This window comes from Orycteropus afer, unplaced genomic scaffold (assembly GCF_000298275.1).
Source record: "Orycteropus afer afer isolate SDZICR_OR568_19922 unplaced genomic scaffold, OryAfe1.0 scaffold00002, whole genome shotgun sequence".
Taxonomy (NCBI): Eukaryota; Metazoa; Chordata; class Mammalia; order Tubulidentata; family Orycteropodidae; genus Orycteropus; species Orycteropus afer.
In genome coordinates, this window is record NW_006921589.1 from 33,616,658 (window position 1) to 33,640,968 (window position 24,311).

Genomic DNA, 24,311 nt, shown 5'->3' on the forward strand with positions numbered 1-24,311 from the left:
ATCCTGCAAGGTCACATGTGGTGATGAGTCAAATTATCCACTCACAGAAACAGGTGAAGATTGGTGTGCAATGACATTTCTAAGCCTGGCTGAGATAGGGGAGGTGCCGAGGAGGGGCAGCCTGTCCCTTTGTGCATCACATGGGGGTTGTCAGGAGAAATGGAGGGAAGAAGTAACAAGGATGTAGGGCTAGCTTTCTGCATCAGCTCTTATTGTCACTTGATTGAACTGTGAAGGGTTGTGAAATGATTCAGAATGATCTTTTTTCTTTTTTTTGAGAATTGGCTCAAATACATCTTCTGAGTCAGGCTTGAGAAGTTTATGGCTGACTTCTCAGGTATTGGCAAGCATCACAAAGACACAAAATCTCCCAAGATTTTTCAAAGGGCACCACTACAGCTTCTGTGTTTTACTAAAAGACCTCAAGGACTTCAGATGCTAAAATAGGTGGTCTAGTGCTAGAGACACCTCTGGAGGGACTAATTATCATAGCTCCCAGCTGTGAAATACCCCATCACATCTTGGCATCATCTTAATGCAAATTCCCCCTTGTATATTCTCTTCCATGTTTTTCATCTCTGTATCTCTCTGGGCTATATTCTTAGTGAATTCCTCCGTATGAGTTTTGTTCTGAAAGATTGATTGATTGATTCATTTAAAGGAAATTGACAGGAGACAAGCTAAATGAAGACCATCCTTAGATGTTTACCTTGGAGGAGTAGATTGCGATTGGATTTTGGGTTGGTGTCAGCAGGGACACATGAAGTTCCTCTGGGATATCAGTAATTGAAGGAATCTTGTACTGTTCTGGACCACTTGTGTATAGGACTCCTTCAGGTGAGTATTTCAGCTCTTCTAGGGTATAAAGTCCAAGGCCTTGAGTAAATGCCCCTTCAATCTGAAACACAGAAAGAAATGAGTCTCACTTTTTCATGATATACTGTGAATTTCCAAGTATTAATTCTTTTTTTTTTTTTTCCAAGTATTAATTCTTGTAAGTGACTGACTTGCTGTGGAATCCAGGTCTCTCTAGCTCTCCACATTCTAATGCAAGTAACGCCTTTCTGATATTCTTGGGTAGATTTTAGAAAAATGCCTGGACTTCTTGTAAAAACAAATAATGTTAATATCCAATGGTCCTAGATCATTCACATGGAAGTTCTTTTAAAACAGATGCCCAAATCTCCTGTCGTCCTACTTTGGGAACAAGGTTCACTCATCCCAAAGTTATTTGACCAATGAGAGGATAACTCCTCAGCCCTCTTTCTAGTTAGCAGGCTATCTTTCAAAGTCTAAGGTTGATGATCAAGGTCTTGGATCTGTCCTTCCTCAGGGAAGAATGCTTCAGCCAATTTCTTTACAAGCAGGAGGGGTCACTATGAGTTGGAAACCACTCAATGGCAGTGAGTTTTTTTCCTTTTTTACTTGACATCTCAGTCCCTGGGATCCCCACCCAAATAGATTTCCATGACAGAGATTTGGGACCCATTTTTATTCCTTACTTTGTCTCAACTACTGCCTGCCCCTACCAACCACTGCCAAAGGCCAGTTTTGCCTTGTATTTCCAGACATCTGTATCCTTTTCCTCATTCCTACTTCCATTGCCCTAGTTTATGCCTCGCCATCTTTTGCCTGTTTGTAACATGATCCTAATTCATCTCCTCGCCTTTAGCCAGTCAGTCATCTGTCACTGGTTCCCACTATCTACCAGTGGATACCACTCCTGGAACTCTTGTTGAAAATACAGATTCCTGGGTCCCAGTTGATTCAGTGAGTCTTGGTCATGCCTACAACTATGTCATCCATAAATGTTCGTTGAATGAATAAACTGAATAAATAGAATCCAAGTCAATTTACCCACACTATTATGGGTAAGAAAAGAAGAAAGACAATAATTTTAGAAATAAGACTGCTAACCAGAAGGCTGGCAGTTCAAACCCACCAGCCGTTCCTCGGAAGGAAGATGGGGCAATCTCCTTCTGCAGTGATACTGCCTCGGAAACCTTAGGAGGGGTTGCTGTGAGTCAGGGCCGACTTGATGGCACATAACAACAACAACAATAAATTATTTAGGGATACCCAGAAAACAGAAAAAGATAATTACTTCTCTCAACCTGTATTCAGAAAAGGTAAAATATTATACAATTAGTATATGGAATATGCATATACTAACTCACTGATAATAGAGGAAAGTGTGCACATACCTGTCTTATGTCCACAGCAGGGTTTATACTGAAAGAAGCATCCATGATAATGTCAGTTCTAGTGTTCTAATGAGAAGTGAAAACAAACAGGTTATGGTACATGCTCTATTTTATAAGCAACAAGACTATTTTTCTGGAGTTAAAAAGGTGATAAAAAAAACACCACAGAAAAGTTCTCTCTTGGTAAAGGTCTTAAAAATATGAAATGATGTCAGTTAAAATATATTTCTTGAAATAAATAAAAATTAGAAGGTATTGGCTAAGTATTGATTTTAAAATTGTTTATGTGGATTCCAACAGAATTTTAAAAGGTTGCAAGTACCTGATACTAGCTCATCTTCCTATAAAATAGGAGTTCCAAATTCTAACCCTAATTGGTCTTAATATTAAATGGCCATCTAAAATAATGGTTATGAAGATTAGGTAATGATGTGGGCAAACGGATATGATAGAGCATCAAGTAAAAAAAAAAAAAAAGGCTATGAAATTATATGTAAAGATGAAAAGAAATTTGTAAAATTGTATGGAAAAACACTGGAAATAAATATACCAAAAATAATATTATGGAAGAGTTTTAGGAAATATAACTTGTATAATGAAAATAGGGTAAATATAAAATGTCATAATGATGTCCTATAGCAGCAGGGGTTGTCTTTAGGAGTGATGAATGAACACCGTTTATTATTTACTATGTATAACAGATATTGATTAGATCTTTATATTCAGCCTAGCACTGAGTCCATACAAGCACCCACATAAGAGGTTTTAATGCACATTTGTCCTTCAGGATTTTGATTCTTGTAACTGATTGTTTCCTTCTGGTTTATCTGATGGCTGTCTTCATGAAGGTTTGTAGTTAGAAAAATTTTAGTTTCTGTCAGAAAAGCTTATAGAAATCTAGGCTGACCATTGTTTTCTCTTATCTTACTGAAGATGTTACTCCACTGTTTCATGGCATCCATATTGCTGAAGAGAAATCTGGTGTCATTCTTTTATAAGTAGCCTGGATTTTATGATTTTTTAATATTTTATTTTTGTCTTATATGTATCACCACAGTGTGTCTAGATGGGGATATATTTTTATGTATCTTGCTCAGCATTTGGTGTATACTTTGAATTGAAAAACCAATATCTCTTTCAATTTTAGAAAATTCTCAGCTATCATCTCTCATTACCTTATTTTTCACTTCTGAAACTCCTATCAGATATATGCCAGGGAAAATCAGTTTGTCCTTTATGACTCTTATTTCTCTTTCATGTTTTTCATCTTTGCATTCTCTGGTCTAAGTAAATTCCTCAATATAAATTTTCAGTTCACTAATTCTCTTTTTAGGGGCTATGGTAGCATAGTGCCTAAGGCACTTGACTGCTAACCAGAAGGCTGGCGGTTCAAACCCATCAGCCAGTCCTCGGAAGGAAGGTTAGGCAATCTACTTCTGTAGTGATACCGCCTCGGAAACCCAAGGAGGGGTCTCTATCAGTCAGATCCAACTCGATGTCAAATAACAACAACAACAACAATTCTCTTTTTGACTAGGTCTAGTCTAAAGTTTTATAAATTCAATGAATATATTTTTCACTGTCAGGATAATTTATTGATTCTTTTAATATGCATGTGTTCTTGATTCATAATCACTGACTTTTTTAATATCTTCCTGTTCTTTTAAAATAGGTGTATTTAAAAAAAAAAATCTTAAACATGTTTGTCTTAAGGTGACTTCAGTTTTGCTTTGTTATATTCATCCCTTGGTAACATATTTGTTGTATTGCACAGCATTAGTTTGCGTGTTTTAATTTTTAGAATGCAAGTTCATCTTGAGAGGAGTTTCTTTTATTTTCCGTCCTCCATCATTCAGTTCTGGTGGTTTTGTGGTTATCTGAAAATAAATAGCCCCAAGTTCCTTGGTTTAGAACCAGATCTTTTGTTAACAGCTCTGGGCTCTTAGCTTGTGGGGATATTGCTCCTGCTTTGGACCATTTTCTAGTTCCCAGGGAGCAAATTCAGCTCTCCTAAAACTCAGGAATAAATAGGAAACTCTGCCTCAGCCCTTATTTCTGATTGATTCTCTGTTCTTCTGCAATGATGTTATCTTTCAGTCCCCATTTTCCAGATAGTTGAACTTCTGGTCTCTTGCCTGCTTCCCATCCTAGGGTTTGATGGGTCTAAGACTTTAGTCTCTACTTATCACTGTGTTGTTCCTTCCATTTCTATTCCTCCTCCTCTAGTTCAATGCCTAATTCTCTGTTGCTTAGCTTATTGCTGTAGCCTCTCAAGTGGTCTCCTTGTTCTTTTCTTCCCTTTTCCCAAGTCCCTCTTCCACATGGCCACTAGATTGACCTAAGTCACAGATTTGCTCATACCTTTCTTCTGATGAAAAACTCTTCATTGGATTTGCACTCTACAAAATAAATTCCAAAAGTGTCACTGGATGGGAACATGGTCTCCATGTTTCTTAACTCCCTTCCCAGCCTCATCTCGCAGAATTCTATGATTTGCTTTTTCTGTATTGTACTATTGGTGTTTCCCCGAGCAGCCTACTGGTTTTGCTATTTTCTCTGTGTAGAAAACTGCAACCTGCCACCTTGTCTGCTTTTTCCTGGCACAACTTGGCTAATTCTGTAAGACTCATCTTCAAGGTCACTTTCTCCAAACATTTTCCCAGATCACCTTTCTACCACTTCTCTGACCTCAGGTTCAGTTAGGAAAAATGTCTAAGAATAATATTACCTAATAAAAATTGTCTAAACTTTGTAAAAGTGTTTGATATATTTTTCAAGAAAAGGTTAAACCACTTGAAATAAATTAGGCCCAGCACTGTATGAGAGCAATCATTTTTCAACGTGCTTGCTGACACAAAAATGACAGTTTGTTAAATATTTGCCAGTGTGATAGGCAGAAAGGTATGCCTCAGCATTTTTACTAAAAATTTGTCATACCAGTGATATGGTATTTGGTGCTTACCTTGTGAGCTCCTGTCAGACAATCAATTTCAAGCTCAGAACAGGCAGCTCCAAAAACAAAGTAAGGAAATATATCGCCTTCTCCCTTCTCCCCGTCCATGTGAGATTCATAGCCCCTGAGAAGAAATAATAGAGTCTGTGTTCAGGTCATGGGGTGGCAGTGGGCTTTCTCGTTGTTATGGGCTGTTGAGTTGGCCCAGACTCATAGTGACCCCTCCTTGGGTTTCTGAGGTGGTATCACTATGGAAGTAGATTGCCCAACCTGCCTTCTGAGGAGTGGCTGGTGGGTTTGAACTGCCAGCCTTCTGGTTAGCAGTCAAGTGCTTTAGGCACTATGCTACCAGACCTCCTGGGACTTTCTCTGTTGTTGTTGTTGCTGTTATGTGCCGTCGAGTCAGCCCTGACTCATAGCGACCCCTCCTTGGGTTTCCGAGGCAGTATCACTATGGAAGTAGGATTGCCCAACCTTCCTTCCAAGGAGTGGCTGGTGGGTTTGAACCGCCAGCCTTCTGGTTAGCACTCAAGTGCCTTAGCCACTATGCTACCAGAGCTCCCGGGACTTTCTCTAAGGGTGTGGAAATAAGTGAAATCAAATTGGCTTTAAAAAGTTAAACTATGCTACAGAAACAGGATGCAATGCTTCCCAAAGTTGTATTTAGAGAGGAGGAGGGAGAAGGACCCACCATGAGAGGCCTGAACTTCTTCAAGTATGAAATTTCCATAAAGAAGGCTTTCCTTTTAACTTCTAAAAAGTCTAAAAATTTATAAATCTAAAATATAGCTGTATTTTCAAATCTGAAATAAGATTTTAAATTAATACAATTGGGTAAAAAGGAAACTATGCAAATCACTTTCTTTTTAAAACTATCTTCTTGATTGGTGGGCAAGTTGCTGTGGTATTAAGTATATGATTTTCTGGAAGCAGGACTAAATGAACACACATGACCAAGCTTATCAGATCCAGCACACAAACAACCCCTCCTCTCTGATTCATTGCTGTGATATTTCAAGAACCCAGGCTGTGCACACTTGCGGACACAATGGTGCATTACTTTACAAGCTATGTTGAGAGGTCCAGAATCCTGCCGAAGAAGTGCAAATTCCATTCTATCCAGGTGACTTTTGGTAGAACTTTCAATAAATGCTTCCAGGTGAGTGGACAGAACCTTCTTCAGTGAAGGACTTTGACTAATGGTGTTCTTTATTCCAGCAACAACACAGACATCACTTGTGATCGATCTAGGTGCCTTAATGACTCATAAAACCCTGTGATCATCTCTCTCCATCCAACTCTCAAATCTTTTCTTTGCCACAGTCTTTCCATGTGAGGTCAAAGTATTTTCAATTGTTTCTTAGAGAAAAAAAATCTGCTAAATAAGCTAACTGTTTGGAGCCACTCTTTGACATTTGAAATCACTCACTTCATTTAGGTTTTGTATCACTTGGGTACTGGATCCAAGTGCTTGAGTGCCTGAGTTCTCACACTTTCTCTTTCTTCCTCTTTCTTTCTGTATCCTCCCTCCTCCACGAAGAAAAATAACAATACATCCATGAGTCTGAAAACTGATCAATGCCTTCCTTTGATTTCGCAAACTAACAGTAATATAATAATAATAATAATAATAATAATAATAATAATAAAATTCAGTCCTTTTTCCCATTTCAAGTCATTCTAAAATAGGCAGATATCCAAATGATTGTAGTTTTTTTTTTTTTTTTTTTTTTTTTACAATTTAAAGAAAACTTACTGACCCGTTTAGCACAGTGAGAACTTAACTCTCCGGGGCTAAGCATCTTTGGGAGGGGGGAGCAATGATGCAGCTGGTGTGTTTGTGGAGCCAGGTTGATATTAAATGCTTAACCATTGCTGTAGGATTGAGTTGTTTGGCTTAGTTTAGCTTCGTAATACAGATATCACCTTTGCTTTGAGTTCAGCGTGGGGAAGCTTCAGTGATGTACATCCTAGCTACAGATAACTGAGGTCTACATTCATTCCATTATCCAGTGCATTTCCATTGATTTTAAAGTATGCTTCTAACTGCTATCCCTTCCCAATTAAAAATATAATTGAAAGAGTATTTCACTAAAAAAAAAAAAAAAAGTGAATGACACCAAAATCACGAAACTCAGACTTTTCAGTATTTTTGTATTATTGATGAGCTTTAGTGGAAAGTAGAACTAATAGCAATTTTGTGTTTGTAAATAAAACATTTGATGAAGCAGAACTGTTTGAGAAGTTCAATTACTTGGGTTTCTGAGGCGGTATCTCTATGAAAGTAGATTGCTGAATCTTCCTGCCGAGGAATGGCTGGTGGGTTTGGACCCCCAGCCTTCTGGTTAGCAGTCAAATGGCTTAGGCCCTATGCCACCAGAACGCCTAGGAAACAATGGCTGTGTGTGCATGCATGTATGTGCATGTGTGTGTGTGTGTTTGCGTGCAAAGCTACCTAGAATGGGAGTATCTGCACTCTTGTCTGACTTGTCAGACAGGAAGCTCCGGAGGATGGTAGCTGAGAGCACAGCTTCTCCATCTACTGCATTGCCATGAACTTGGATGAACAAACACAGTGAAGAGTTTACTTCTGAACTTTGTTGTTGAACCCCCTATGCTTTACCTGACACGTGAACGCCCAACTGGACAGAGCTGCTCATGCTACATAGTTGATGCCGGTATTGAGGGGCTGACTCATCATTCCCAACATGGTCCTATAATGAATGGAACTCCCCTTTTTCTGGAAACCCTCCTTTCTCTTTCTTCCTTCCATAAACACCCTGACTCTTTGTTTGCCAACTCTATTGTTTATCCTATGCTATTTAGTATTTCAATAGATAGATAATGCAGTTTATAATATTCTGAATGTGACAACCCCCCTTTTACCATTTCTCATGTAGAGAAATTGTTTTTGACATACATATTTAAAAATTGCATAATATTATCAGGGCTATCTGTCAGGAAGTGCCTATATTAACACATCATTCAGAAGAGGAGTTTGAAAAATCTTGTAAGCTTGGAGAAAAGAAACAGAGGCAAATACTGGCAGTGAGCAGGGTACCCCTGCCAAGTTTAACTATTTCCTGACTCTGCTGACAGTGCAGTGGGTGTATCAGGCCGGCTTAGTATGACTGCATTAAAGAGTCAGTTCATCGACCTCCTATCTGATTCTGTGCTTATGAGGGAAACTGCTGGTTATGGTCTGGCTCCCTGTGTAGTCCTGTCTATGGGGAAAGAAAATGTGAAGGTCATATGGATTCTGGGCAGTCTGTTTCTTTCATGCTTAATTATTTATTTTGTTCTTCAACTGAAGGGAGCAAAAAAAGGGAGAAAGGCTTTCTGTTGATATTTTGCTTTCATTTCACATCTAAGTTGGCTTTCAGGAAAAGGCGAAAAAAAAAAAAAAAAGCTACAGGCCAATGTTTGACTAAAGTAATCACAATATTGTGAGTTTGTAAGAGGACTATGAAAAACAAAGATCAGGACTAATTCTCCTATTACTGTGAAGTACCTTGAAACTCCTTCTAGAGGGCTTTTTAGTCTTATTTTTTAATTTTAGAGAAATATAACAAACTAAAATGGAGTTTAGAGAATAGTAACAATAAAGACTGCACTATAGGAAAATTGGTCTTAGAAACCCATTTGAAATGAACAGGTGTGGGCAGGGTGAATGGGGCTACACCTGTAAATATGTACGTGTTGGACAGAGGATATTTCTACTCACCTATTTATATGTGCTGCAAATATAGCCATGAATATAGTAGAGCACATGAGGGGCAAAGTTATGAAAACTTCTTAGCCATAACCAAAACCCTTGAGGGAATAAGTCCTTGGGCCCGAAGGCTCAGGATTGTAGTCTTGGAGGACATCAAAGTCAATTGGCACAAAGAAAATGTTCTACATCCTACTTTTGTGAGTAGTGACCAGGTCTTAAAACTTGTGAGCAGCCATCTAAGGTACAACTATTTGTTTCTCTCTGTCCTGAGTGAAGAAAATCAAACATGCATGGAAATGATTAGTCCAAAGGACTAATGAACTATGTGAACCTCAGCCTCCATGACCCTGACACCAGAAGAAATAGATGGTGCCCAGCTACCACTGTTGACTGCTCTGAAAGGGATCACAATAGAAGGTCCCAGACAGAGTGAGAGGAGCTCTGGTGGTGTAGTAATTAAGGCATTTGGCTGTTAACCAAAAGGTCAGTGATATGAACACACTAGATGCTTTGAGGAAGAAAGATGAAGCAGTCTGCTTCCGTAAAGATTTACAACTTTGGAAACCCAATGAGGGTCACTAGGAGTTGGAATCAATTCAATGGCTGTGAGTTTGGTTTTGGCTTTTGGATAAAGTGGGAAAAACTGTGGAGCAAAATTCAAAATCATAAAAAAGACCAGGCTTACTGGTCAGACAGAGACTAGTGCAACACCTGAGAAGAAGGTCCTCAGTCACCCTTCAAGCCTGGAGCTGAGGTCACCTCCGTGCTCAGCTTTCAGCCGAACAATACATGCCTACAAGGTAAACAATAACACCAGGGAGGTGTGCACTTTTCAGAGCAATCAAGTACATGAGATCAAAAGGGCAGCATTTGCCCAGAAACAAAGTTCAGAAGGTGGGAAGGGATAGGAAAGATGGATGGATGGAGACGGGGAACACAGGGAGGAAGTGGAAAGAGTGCTGCTACATAACGTGTAAGAATAGTTGAATGGAAAACTAAGTTGCTCCTTAACTTTCACAATGAAAAGTTAAAAAGAAAAAATAAAAGGTATGCCCAGATCCTTCAAGCCCCTTCTGTGTCTTTGGACCTGCTTTCTTTCTTTTAGCGTGTCTTTGCTTCCTGGCACAATTAGATATTCTAGGCTCCTCTTTGACTTTCCCAAGGCCTGGCATTAGTCACTGGGATCAGTTAAGCATCCAAATAAATAATGATAGTATGTAATAGTAAATAAATAATGTTATTAACAAATTGCTATCCACTGAAAAATTAAGAAACCCCAAGTTCACACAGTTATCAATCAATAAATCAGTGGAAATTTTTATAAGAAACAATATATTTACATAGGTTCAAAGTCTCTTCTCACAGAATACTTGTTAATTACAAATGGAAAAAAATAACTTCCCAGTGAAGAAATTGTTCAGACACTATGTTAATCTAGGGGGACATGTGGAAATCATGTCACCTGATTGGACGCAATAGAGGAACATGGAATCACTTCTATAATATTCTGGCAAAGAGGCGTAACCTTCATCTAATCATAAGGTAACATCAGACAAACTCAAATTGAGAGATGTTTCACAAAATAACTGATATTTCAGAAGTGCCAAGTTTGTGGATGTCTAGGAGAGATGAATGACCCGTCCCAGACTGAATGACACTGCAGACAGAACAGCTGAATGCAAAGTGAGACGCAGAGCTGGATCTTTTTACTACGAAAGGCAAGATTGGGACAATAGGAAAACCCTGAATGGGACTTGAGAATTAGACACTAAAACATATTAGTGTTAATTTTTGGAATTTGGTGATTGTACTACAGTTATGTAGAACTAAAAATAAAAGTGTTCAGGGGTAATGGGGCATTGATTGGCAATTTACTCTCAGATGATTCAGGGAAAATAAAGTTCTTTGTCTTGTATTTGCAACTTTTCTATAAATTTGTGATTCCTTTAAAATATTAAGAGAGTAAATTTGTGATTATTTCAAAGTACAAAAATGAGTAAGCTTGTGATTGTTTCAAAAAATAAAATAAGTTAACATTTTTGTGATCAGTTATAAGAAGTACCTTAAAAATGGTCTTCTTCAGGTACGACAGGGGTTATTATAATGAGGGTCTTTGTAATTAGCTAAAAATTAATTCATAGGAGATTCATGTCAGAAATAAGCATTTAATTTCACTTCTTTATTTCTTAATGAGAGTTAAATGAGCCTATCTACAGAAAAAGATTCATGATAGATGCAAATAAAAAGAATAACCAAATCACTGAAATAAGAGTAAAAGATTAGAACCAAAAAGTGAGATGAAATGGACAGTGAAAGAATAGGGATTTGTATACCATAAAACCTAAAGTAAATAGAAAATCACTTTAGGTTTCCTGGTTGCCAAAGCAAAGAAATGAAAAGTTATAAAGTGTTTATATACAACAAAAGGAAACATAGCAGATCACTAGGAAACAAGTTTTTTCATAGCTTTGAATTCTAAAAGTAATGTAAGACCCAGTGCAAAAAGGACATGAAGGAGGCATCTTCTGACTTCTAGCTTCACAAGACGAAGACAGACTCACCATCAGCAGCCCAGGGTTGATCCTGTGAGGCCAGCCATACTGCCATCCTCTAGCCTTTTACCGATTCTGACAGCAACCGTCCCTCTCATGGCACTCACTACTTCTCTGCTGGTTTGATAATTCATTGCAATGGACGTACAGAACTCACAGACAACACTCACGATTATGGTTTTTTTTCAGGGAAGTAACAGGCTACAATTCAGGTTGAGGAGCATGCTCAGGATACAAGTCTTTGATCAGGACAGTCTCCCCTCTTCTGTGCCCTCAGGCACTTCTCTCTGGCCCTTGGTCTCTTGGCCTGGCCTCTGCCTTGCTTGGGCAAGTGTTACAAAGCTCTTTTAGCTCTGCTGATAGGTACACCTAGGTGCACCCCACTCTGTCAGCAAGCATCCTGTCCAAGGGCACTCAGCTTTCTTACTCCGTGGGCCAGGTAAGCCACCTCTCTGTCTCATGCCTTTTGGTTCCACTGCCACCATCTCTCTGCTGGGGCATATCTCTGCCAGAGAATCTCTGCCAAGGAGGTCTAGCACAGGGACCTTGGGTGCAATGACACTCTCTACTTCACCTTCAGCTCTTCTCTCTTGATGGCAGTGAGATCCCCTCTCTGCCTCTAACTCACTGCCGTGGAGTTGACTCGGACTCATAGCAACCCCTCCGTGGGTTTCTGAGGCAGTATCACTATGGTAGATTGCCCAGTCTTCCTTCTGAGGAGTGGCTGGTGGGTTTGACCCTCCAGCCTTCTGGTTAGCAGTGAAGTGCCTTAGGCCCTGTGCACCAGAAGCTCCCTACCTCTAGGGGAGCTCATTGTGTACCTGGCAGAGTGACCAAGCTGACGAATCCCAACATCAGAGTTCTACACACCTTATTTGTATGGTCCCACCCAGTAATCTGGTGGGAGTTACGAAGACTACAGGTAGAAAAGACATACCAAGTAATTCACTGCACCACTGTACCCAGGATTTTAAAGGATTGTTGAAAAAGAAATGCACTGCATCTTGAACAGAGATTTACAAAGTGACTTTTTCATATAGTTATTTCTTGTACAGCCCTCAGAAAATCAGGAGTAGACTGTGGGAATTATAGTTCTGTGAACATATTCTGACTGAAAATTATAGTAACATCATCCAGGAATAAAGCGTTTTGGTAATTTGATATGATGCTGGGGTAAGGCTTAGACAATTAAACTAGTTTGAAACCTGTGCTAAGTCTGAGACAGTTCATGCTAGTTTAAATTATAGAGTGCTTGTTAGTCACTGGGAAGAGGCGCTCACCGTAATGATGAAGATGATGAGCTCTGCAGAAGAGTTGGCTTCCTGACCTGGAGTCCTGTCTGCACTCCTGATTAGCTGTATGACCTTGGGCAAGTTTACTTAACTGCTCTGAGACTCTGAGACTAGGTTTTGAACTTCTAGAATTGGAAAATCATACTGCCTCCTCATAAATTGTTAAGATTTAATTAGATTACACATGGAAATTGCTTAGAAAAATGCTTGGCATATTAAAAGGATTCAGTAAATGTTAACTATTATTACGATTTCTATACTTTATTAAAAGATGATGAACTTCAACATAGACTACCAAAGTTTTATGCCAATAACATGTGCGTGATACGGGTTTGCAAACCTCACACTATGCTCGTTATGTGTGTGTGTGCTAGTTACATGGGGATGTTATATGCAAAAAGTATGGAACTGAAAGAAGGGCTACTTGGTGTAATGGGGCTTGGACTTAGAAACTGAGCTAAGTCTTAAGGTTTAACTAGAGGCAAGGATCTTGATTTTGAGTTCTGCTGCTACTCCCTGGCTGCACTGTCCTGTTTTTCCATCAATAAAATGGAAGTGGTTACAAGGGTGATGAAGTGGAAAAAGCAGGAACACTTGCATAAGACAGATTTAGGCTTGGGTTTGGGTGTTGCTACTTGTTAGTTGTGTGATCTTGGGCAAGCTACCCAACCTGTCTGAGTCTTCCAACCAACCACTACTGTCGAGTCAGATCTGACTCATAGCGACCCCTCCTTGGGTTTCTGAGGCCATATCACTACGGAAGTAGATTGCCCAATCTTCCTTCTGAGGAGTGGCTGGTGGGTTTGAACCATCAGCCTTCTGGTTAGCAGTCAAATGCCTTAGGCATTACGCCATCAGAGCTCCTAGTTTCATCATTTACAAAGAGGTATGAGAATTCTCCTCTTCCAGAGTTTGGGGGAGATTAAATGAAATGATGTAAAAACATCTGATCTAGGGCTAGCCCTGTCATCCCTTTACACACACCCCATGGCAGACATCACCAATCTATTTCATCACTCTTTCTAGCTGAGCTTAGATCTGGCTCTAAAGTGCTTCTCAAGAGAATCTTTTAGGCAGTCCCAACCAACCAATCAGGGATTAAATTCATTTCTGACTCTGAAGCCCCATCATTTAGCTATAATACTTGTTTGTTGTTTTCAGCTGCTGTCAAGTTGGTCTTAGAGTCATGGCAACCTCATGAACAAAACGCTGCCTGGCATGTACCATCCCCATGATTGACGGTGGATCAGATGGTTGTGATCCAGAGGGTTTTCATTGGCTGTTTTTTGGAAGCAGATGACCAGGCCTTCCATCTTCGTCTGTCTTAGTCTAGAAGCTCCATTAAAACCTTCTCAGTATAATGGCAACATGCAAATTTCCACTGATAACGGGTGGTGGTTGCCCATGAGGTACCCTGGACAGGAATTGAACCTTGGTGTACTGCATGGAAGGTGAGAAGCCTACCACTTCATTGCCATGGAGTTGATTCTGACTCATAGCAACGCCAATTTGGTTTCCAAGGCTGTAAATCTTAATGGAAGCAGATTGCCCCATCTTTCTTCTGTGGAACTACAATGGGTTTGAGCCATGGACCTTTCGGTTAACAGACAAATGCCTTAACCACTACATAACCAGAACTCCTTATATATATATAAAAAAAATTAGTAGAAAATATTTTGTGACATTAAAGAGAGTAGTTGCAGTAGAGGATTGACAAGAAGTTAGCATTTGGAAGTGGAGTTAGAAGTGAGAGTGCTGGGTAAGTGGAGGAGCCAAATCAGATTTACTTTACAAAAAGTTTGGTGGAAAAGATGAAACCACAGCTGAGTTCAAAAGGAGTAGCATGAGTGGCAGAAGATTTTTGTTTGTTGGTATTGCTTGATTTTTCTTGTTGTTTTTTAATGAGTCAGGACAGTTGGACATATCTGTAAGAAGGAGTTAATGAACCACAGGGTAGATGCAGAGAAAAGCGATAATTGATAATACAAGATTGCAGTGGGGATCACAGGAGAGGTAAAGGATCAGTCTTGGAAGGAAGAAGGATTCTTCAATGAAGCAGGTGGTAAGGAAGGAAAAAGAGTTGACAATGCAGGAAAATTGGGAGGAGAGGGAAGCGAAGAATGCAAGCTACGACTGTGATGGGTCATTGATGTGGGAATGGCCTCTCATTCAAGCAAGCTCCAACCCTCCTCCAGAGGACAGCTATCTTTGTAGATAGCACCATGAAAACCACAGCAACCTTCCAACAAACCCAAGAGATACGTCCATACACATCCATATGGTAAAAGCAGGCTGCAAGTTTCTGGTTGCTTCCAGTGGACATTCCCTGTTGCCTGCTCGGACAGACTCCCTGTCCGATGTAGTACTTTGCTCAGCTTCCCAGACTGTTTACATGGAGCTGTTTGGGTCATCTCTGGTTTGATTCAGACCTTCTATAACCAAGCCCTCATTTGTCAAGGAAAGGATGCCCCAGAGGATAGGCTGTGAGGTAAGATTTCTGGAAGGCAAGACATATTAGAAAGTACCAAAGGCTACATAAAAAACTTAGGAGGGAAGGGAAGCAAAGGCTTAAATGTGTAAGGGCTAAATGCATTCTGGACCAAAGTTTTGCAATATACCTCTAGTCTGAACTGTCCATACCGTGCACAAGACCATTAACATCAAACCTGTAAACCTGTGGCTGGTTTATGTGGAATAAGGCATTGCGTACAAAGGACATTGTGGGACTCCTCTCAAAGTTGTCTTCCTTCTAGTTGTGACAATACAGCTGAAAAGTAAACATTTTTTCCTCTGGTGAAAACTCTTCAGGACAAATGAAATAAAATAAATCATAATGGACTTAATACTGAAAACATAAGCCACTGAGTACATTTCTAAGCTTCCTTTCTATTCCACAAGATAATTATTTTTGGAAAGTATTCAATGACCCTTACCTAAAGTATCCCGTGGCAGAGAGACTAATGCTTTGAGTAAAAAAAGCTTCATTAACCCGCAAAAGAAGAATGTTTTCAAAGGACAAATAAAATCAGACAAGTGAAGAGAAACATAGGAAATAACCATTCTGTGCCTGTCATACTTTTTCTTGTTATTGGTAATATTATCTTGCTGAATGAACAAGTATAGTGCCCAAGTGGGCTGTGACACCTGCTCAGATAGAGAATTGGCTTTTTCTGCCTTCCACCGAGGGGACAGAGTCACTGCTTTGGTGGATCTGTCTAAAAAATAAGTGAAAAAGTGACAAAAGTAAAAATCTGTGGTGGAAGTTTAAATGCAGGTCCTCAAACAAAATCAGACAAAGGGTCTCCATCTTCCTATCCTCACATATGGATAACTGGGTCTAGGTTGGAGTTATAGCTATTTTATATGCATACATGTATATTGGTATAATGTATACATGTATTATAACATATTATATATAATATGTTATATTATATTATACATAATCTTTCCCGTAGAATACATATATTCCAACCGTGACTTTGACTCCTCAGTGGAAGGCAGACAAAGACAACTTAACATTTTGAGTATGTGCTACAGCCCCCTTGGGCACTATACTAGCTGTTCATTCAGCAAGATAATATATGTATTCCACAGGAAAGCTATACATATCTTTATATGTACATATATACACACACATATCTTTATGTATATATATATATGAATGTAAAGTTTCATGGAAATCAAGTACAAAAAGAGGTAACTTTGGTAGCTCACTCAAGTTGATGCCAGAATGCCCCATCCATTGCCATTTCTCTGCATTTTCAGAAACTCTGCTTCCTCAAACTGGCCTCAGGGTCATATTCTATTATCAAAACTTGTATTCCTGAAAGAAGAACAAGGATAACCACCTAGAAATATATATCAGTTTTCCTTGTGAATGTTCAAATGTGTGCATGGAAAATAGCAAGTGTTTGTAGCCTTTATTGAAGATACTTTTCAAAACATGATCCAAGATAGTGCCTTCTCATGCAAGAACTCCCTTTTAAATGATCGCTTCCTTTAAGTTCCTAAATGTGAACTAGATGGTGTAGGTTCTGCCTTCTTTAGCTTATAACCAGACACACACTAAGTTGCATTTAAATAAGAACAGCAATTAATACCTCTGAGCTACTGGTTCAGATGGGAATAAATTTCTACCTGAAGTGGAAATTTCTGTTCAATATCTGGTTGCAAGATGTATTGTTGATATATATCTGCTCCTATGCTCTTGTTACATAAAACCGTCCACTAGCAGAGGCCTCACATAGGAGCTAGATAGAAATACAGACACCCAATACCTACTAAATCAGAATCTGCATTTTTACAAGATGCCCAGGTGATCTATCTGTTCATTAAAGATTGACAAGCACTGTTCTGTGTTGTTCAGGGGAGAAGAGAAAGTTGTGTGGAATACAGATACCGTGGGACAGGTGTCTCCACCAAGCAGCTCCAGTGGGAACTATATAGACTTCAGAAACACTTGGTACTAACCCAGTCTTCCCAGGAGCCATGAGGACTCTGGCTGATAATGGGTTCTAGGCATCTCTTCAAGGTCTGACAGGCATTCTGCAAGTGGAAAAGGACAGAGTGTCAGCAACTTCAAGTGCAATCATGTTTTTCACCCTGTACTAACCTTTCCTCCTTCCTTCTTTCAGATATCTTCTATTTGGTTTGTCTTTATATCTAGGCAAGGGCCACATCCTGGTGTTCCCTGAAGTTAGGAGGCACATTAGAATTTTGGGAGCTGTCCTGAGAGGTCAGGGTAGAAGGCTAGAGGAAGCCAAACAGAATGTAAGTCCTACTTGCCCAGTTCAACCAGAAGAGCTTTGTTTTTACTTGCTTTATGTGTACAGGTTCCACCTCAGATCTGTTGCATACTTAGCAAGACGAGGAAAATCACTATAGAGAGCAGTGAGCATAATAGCTGTTCCCAGATCAGGCACAGAAAAAGGCACGCAGTGTGGAAGGAGATGTGGGTTTTGGACCAGATTTCCCTGTGACTGAGTAATTCTGTGTTTTCTCAGTATGGAGTGACAGACACTCTTCACACCTTCATGATTTCATTTGTGGCATGGAGACACCAACTCTAGGACAAATCCAGGACTTTGCTCAGGACAATCCCATTTACACTTGTTGTCTTTGTGTTAACATTAATAGTGGCACCAGATTATATCTGAAGGCTTCAAAGAGGTTTACAAACAGGAAGAATCATTCTTTGAAGGTTACCAGGGGTGGGAGAAGAAGGAAGGGGAAATTACTAACTAGAGGGTGTTGTTGTTATTGTTGTTATTTGCCATCGAGTAGGCCCCGACTCATAGCGACCCCTCCTTGGGTTTCCGAGGCAGTATCACTACAGAAGTAGGAATGCCCAACCTTCCTTCTGAGGAGTGGCTGGTGGATTTGAACCGCCAGCCTTCTGGTTAGCAGTCAAGTGCCTTAGGCACTATGCTACCAGAGTAGACACTATTAACTTGGGGGAAAGGAAAGGCAATTTACAATAAGGGAGAGGTCAGCACAAAATGATCAAGGCAGTGGAAGACACAAGGAGGAGCAAAAGAGTTAAAGGTGACAAAAGTGAATACTATTATATATATATACAATCCTGCAATAACAGTAATAACAGTAATATTCAAGGTGAAGACCTAGATAGACACTCAAGCTGAACAGGGGTAGGAAGATGAACGGGACTACACTCACAAATATATACCGGTTTGACAGAGGATAGCTCTACCTATGTATTTATTCCTGCTACAAATATAGCCATGAATGTAGCAGAGCATGCAGCAGCAGCAGTGTACTGCCGTCGAGTTGCATCCAACTCATAGCGACCCCTTCTTGAGTTTCCGAGGCGGTATCTCTACAGAAGTAGATTGCCCAATCTTCCTTCTGAGGACTGGCTGGTGGGTTTGAACCACCAGCCTTCTGGTTAGCAGCCAAATGCCTTAGGCACCATGCCACCAGAGCTCCTACAGGGGGCAAAGTTATGAAAACTTCTTGGTCATAACCAAACACCTAGAAGGAATAAGTCATTGGGCACGGGGGCTCAGTAGCATAGTCACGGGGGACACTAAGGTCAATTGGCATAACATAGTCCACAAAGACAATGTTCTACATTCTACTTTGGTGAGTAGCAACTGGGATCTTAAAATTTTGTGAGTGTCCATCTGAGATGCAACTATTAGTCTTTCCCCATCTGGAGCAAAGAAGAGTGAAGAAAATAATAATAATAAAAAGCTGGGGAACAATTAGTCCAAAGGACTAATGGACCATGTGAACCCCAGCTTCCGTTACCCTGAGACCAGAAGAACTAGGTAGTGCCTGGCTACCACTGCTAACTACTCTGAAAGGGATCCCAGTAAGAAGTATTGGATATATTGGGAGAAAAATGTGAAACAAAACTCAAAATCATAAAAAAAAAAAAAAAAAAAGACCAGGCTTACTGGTCTGATGAAGACTTGTGGAACCTCTGAGACTATGCCCCTTAGACATCCTTCAAGCTAGGAACTGAACTTAAACCCCGTGACTCAACTTTAAACCAAATAATAGACAAGGCCTATAAGGTGAACAGTGATACCAGGAGGATATGCATCCATTAGAACAATCAATCATATGAGATCAAGAGGGTAGCATTTGTCCAGAGATAGAAGTAGGAAGGCAGAATGGGATGCGAAGGAGGGTCAAAGGGTAGTGGTGAGCATGGGAGGAAGTGGGAAGTGTGCTGTTGCGTTATGGGGACTGGAGTGAATATCACAAAACAGAAAGTGTATGGATTGCTGAATGGAAAACCAATTAACTCTGTAAACTTTCACCCACATCACAATAAAAATTAAAAAACAAAACAGAACATAGAGCGATAACTTCCTTGCTTGTTAACACAGCTCAAGATACAGCAATTTCCCTCTGAAGATGCTTTCTGTGCTGTCTTGGTCTGTGGGAAGGACTGGGCCATGTTACAACCTATACTGCAAACAATGCTTCAGGAAAGAGGCAGTGATTCCTGCCTTTGTGAACTTAGGGTCTTGAGAATGTGCTCTTAAAACTATTTTTTAGGAAAAAAAGAATGTATGCTGCGAAACAACACTCCGAGACCCCGTGTTTTGGGTGGAAGAAACACCATGAGATGGTGCTTTAGTCCAATGCTCATGGGAACAAGCATCAAGAGGGAATTTTTTTAGACTACAGCAGAAGGGCTTCTCCTGAAAAGGGATCTGAGATTTAAAAGAAGTTTGAGAGCCAGCAAAGCTACCACCTGCACAGCTTTTCCATTGACATCTGCACTTGTGGATGCTGCAGTGGCAATTGTGTTGGGGACTGTCACAGTGTTCATCTCACCAAGGTGAATGTAAGACATGGGTATCTTTAATTCACAGCTGGCCACCTGCACAGAAAACAAGCAGACAGAATGTGTCAGTCCAGGGTGAAACTAGGACAATAATTTAAACCTGTTAGTAAAGACTTTTTTTTCCTTGTTTTACAAAGTAAAGAAGATTCATAATCTATGATTTAGATAGATACATGCACACAGAGCAAAACTTTTGAAGAGTTTTCAAATTCTTTGAAATGGAAGTTTTTCTCCATCCCCCAAACTGTTGTACACTAGGGTTCAGGACAAATCCCACAATACTACATGGCATTGCTTTGAAAATAGGCTTTATCGGGGGAAGAGGAGTCTTACAAAGGCATATGTCAGCAAGGGAAGAGAAAGGACAGATTCCCCATCCCTTCACCACCCACAGGGAGGCCTGCTGGGCCTGAACACCCTTCTGGCCATGTGTATAGGCCCAAAGTCTAGAAGAGGGATTTTCACCCTAGGTTGGTCTCCTTTTTCGTAGGTGAGCTAGAGAACGTGGACTTGTTGATAAGGGAATAAACACGTTGTGTGGAACCAGGAAGACTAAATTTGGGGTTCTTATTATGTTCAGCAGTTGTCTGGGAATGCCAGCTGCCTACATCTGGGCCTTGGAGTCCATGAGAAGTTATAGACCCTCCAGGAGAAAGAAAGGGAAAGAAGGTAGCCACTGGTGCCTTGGGAAACTGAGTTTTGGTGTAGCCCCTACCACTGGAGAAGGAGGTGAATCCCCCTTCCCGCGTCCCAGCTGGCTCATTTTCTGGTAATCCAGAGGACCTCTGGAGACACTTGTGGGCAATTCTGGTCATTGCATCACAAAACCTAAAGATTAACCCAACAACAGAGAGTCTGGTACTCCTCTGTGAAGATGAATCTCGGCCAACAGCAAAACTGAAACAACGTCTCTCACCTGTATCATTTTGGTGTTAACACCTTGTCCCAATTCAACTCCACCATGAGCAACCAAGACTGACCCATCTGTGTAGATGTGAACCAGAGCAGCAGCCTGAAAATAAAATTAGAGATTTGTTTTTCTTGCCATCTGTGCATGAATCTTTAACACTGAATCAGTCATAAATGAAGTAAAAAAAGGCAACGACATAAAGGAACATTTTCATTCTAGCAGGTCTAGGAACAATGGTTTCATCAAAAGACGGAACAAACCCTTATGTCATCTGAAAATAATAAAGTTGGCATTTTGTGAAAACTGGGATCAAACCTAAATGTATATCTTACTGTTAGAATTTAATCATAATTCTTTCACTGTTTTCAGCAGCATTAACTAGGGTAGCCATGAGTTAAAAATGACTCCACAGCACATAACAACAACAACAACTAGCTATACATTGAATGCCTGCTGGGCATTGCTCTCTTTTCTGCACCTCTCCTGGGTCAGGTTTAATTTAACAAGGAGAGCTATTCATCCTGCTTTTCCTACTCTGCAAAGCAATAAACATTGGCCCACATTGGTAACAATCAGCTGAATTTAGACCTAATTGTTCTTTGTTAAATTATAGACTCTCTTTGCTCTTAGTTGTCATTTGGGAATTGACAAATACTGGTGTGTCCATTCTCCTTTATTAAAATATTCAATTGCCTCTAGCAAGTAAAAAGTAAGTAGAGAAGTTATAAAATGGTTTCACTGGTGTGAAATACCTAGAATAGGCAAATATATAGAGGTTAGAGTTTAATAGGGAGCTCTGGTAGCATAATGCCTAAGGCACTTGACTGCTAACCATAAGGCTGGCGGTTCAAACTCACCAGCCACTCCTCAGAAGGAAGATGGATCAATCTACTTCCATAGTGATACTGCCTCAGAAACCCAAGGAGGGGTCACTTTGAGTCAGGTCCGACTCGATGGCACATAGCAACAACAACAACAAGAATTTAATAATGGGTACAGGAGTCGAGGGACAACGTAAAAGGGCAATCGTTGTTTAAGTAGCATTGTGTTTTTGTCTACTGGGATAGAAAATATGGCAACAGAAATTATGCTTGATGTAAACTGGTTATATTGAATTGTATACATTAAAAATATTAAACTGGCAAGTGTCACATTATCTGTATTTTTACAGCAATAAAAAAATACAGGAAAAGTATGAACATGTCATCTTTATTAGTTTCCCTTGAGTGGGTTCCTACTCATAGTGTACCTGTGTACAACAGAATGAAACACTGCACAATTCTGCTCCATCCTCACAACGGTTGCAATGTTTGAGCCCATTGTTGCAGCCACTGTGTCAATCTGTTTCATTGAGGGTCTTCCTCTTTCAGTGACGTCCTACTTAACCAAGTATGTTCTTCTCCAGGGACTGCTCCTTCCTGCTAACATGTTCAAAATACATGAGACAAAGTCTCACCATCCTTACTTCTAAGCAGTGTTCTAAGGAGTTATACCTTCAAGACAGAGGGCCAAAAACCAAAACCAAACTCACTACTGTGGAGTTGGATCCGACTCATAGCGGCCCCTCCTTGGGTTTCCAAGGCAGTATCTCTATGGAACCTCCAGCCTTCCGGTTAGCAGCCAAGTACCTTAGGCACTATGCCACATGGGGTGTGACTAAAGGCCATATTAGAGTTAGGCAACTTGGAGCATGTAAAACATACATATATATGCTAATAAGGAAAAAATGATAAACTCTTCATTGTTCACCCTGAACTTAATAATTACTGTCAATCTTGGTTTTGGGTCTGGTTAATTAAACATCTGAGGGGTTTTGGTTTATAAAATAAAGATGATGTTTCCAGATCATCCAATGGCAAAATTCAAGTAGAGAGACCGGGTTGTTGAAGGAGGCACACACATTGACTTTGGACCAACATAATGCACTGCAGTTGCTCCCTCTCCCAGGACTTGGGTGCACGCATGGGAATGTGGTTGCTAAAAGCAGAAGTGCCTTGCAAAGAGTCTCTTCTCTTAGACAAGGGGCCTCTGGACATTCAGTGTAAGCTTATGTTAGATATTTTCATCTTTGTTTTCCAATAATCTTCTACTACAAGATTCATTCTTTTCTTTCTTTTTTTTTTTTAATTGTTCTGAATCCCACTAATACTGCCTTTCAGAGATCTGTCTTTTCTTGATTTGGAAGGCACTATCTTTAAAAAAAATGGAGCTCTGATGGTACACTGGTTAAGCCCTCCACTTCTAAATGAAGGGTATTGGTTTGAAACTACCAGCTGCTCTGCAATCTGCATCTGTAAAAATTTACAGCCTTGGAAACCCTATATACAGTTCTACTCTGTCCTACAGGGCAGCTATGAGTCCGAATCCACATGAATGGCTTTTTTTTTTTAAATTTTGGCCTTTAAAAAGATTCATTACTAGCCTCTGGCTTCTTCTATACTGCCAAAGTGAAATATATTCTTTGGGAAATCTATGGATAACAACATTGAATCACTGGCAGAAATGTTGGTGTGTTCTCTGTAGTTTTCCAAGACTCCACTGTGCTTTTGTTGGAAAGATCATGCAATTCAGAACTGACTTTTTTAGAACTAGTAGAGCAACGTTGAGGAAATTACAAAGGAAGACCTAATACCCACAAAAATGTTTCATATTCTCATGTATATAACAATTCATTCACCTCCCCATCAATCATCCATTCAAGCACCCATTAATTCATTGTTCCATTCAGATATTTATGCCCTATAGTAAGCAGAGGAGGTCTGGTGGTGTAGTGCCTAAGGCACTTGACTGCTAACCAGAAGGCTGGCGGTTCAAACCCACCGGTTTGGGGAATCTACTTCCGTAGTGATACCACCTCAGAAACCCAAGGGGGGGTCACTATGAGATAGGGCTAACTCAACGGCACATAACAACAACAAAATAGTAAGCAGAGGGATAAAGAGATGACTAAAACAAGGGTTTTAGCTTATAACCTAGAGTGAAGAGGCCTAAAGGGAAACTGACAATTTCAATGTAATGTGATTGTAATGTGGGTAGAATCAAGAATGAGTGGGGCAGCATTGTTGATCAGAGAAGCCTTCCAGAAGTAATGCTTGAAAATTACATAAAAGCCTCCTAACAGCTGTTTAATATGGTTATGATTTAAGACAGTCCTCAAAATGATTTGTAAATTAGAATTTTTTTCTTTTTAAAGATCAGTTTTCTTTGCAGGCCTTCCTTGTTACCAGTGATTGTCCATTAATCAATGGCACCATAACTGCTATAGCAAAAGAAAATATTGCCAAACCAATACCAAACCCCCCTGGAGTTGCTAAGTGATTTTTCTAAAAATTAATGGCAATAGGTCTTTTATGAAAGCCCTTGA

The 24,311-nt window shown here is 40.0% G+C and overlaps 1 protein-coding gene across 1 annotated transcript in view; it reads right to left on the minus strand.

The window, feature by feature from the left end:
* LOC103193035 (aldehyde oxidase 3-like) overlaps window positions 1-24,311 on the minus strand; it is a 124,634-nt gene that overhangs the window by 14,434 nt on the left and 85,889 nt on the right. The window contains 7 exon segments of the mRNA XM_007936136.1: window positions 710-898; window positions 2,205-2,270; window positions 5,167-5,281; window positions 15,650-15,695; window positions 17,174-17,261; window positions 19,945-20,073; window positions 20,954-21,062. Coding sequence (XP_007934327.1) covers window positions 710-898; window positions 2,205-2,270; window positions 5,167-5,281; window positions 15,650-15,695; window positions 17,174-17,261; window positions 19,945-20,073; window positions 20,954-21,062 — 742 coding nt within the window.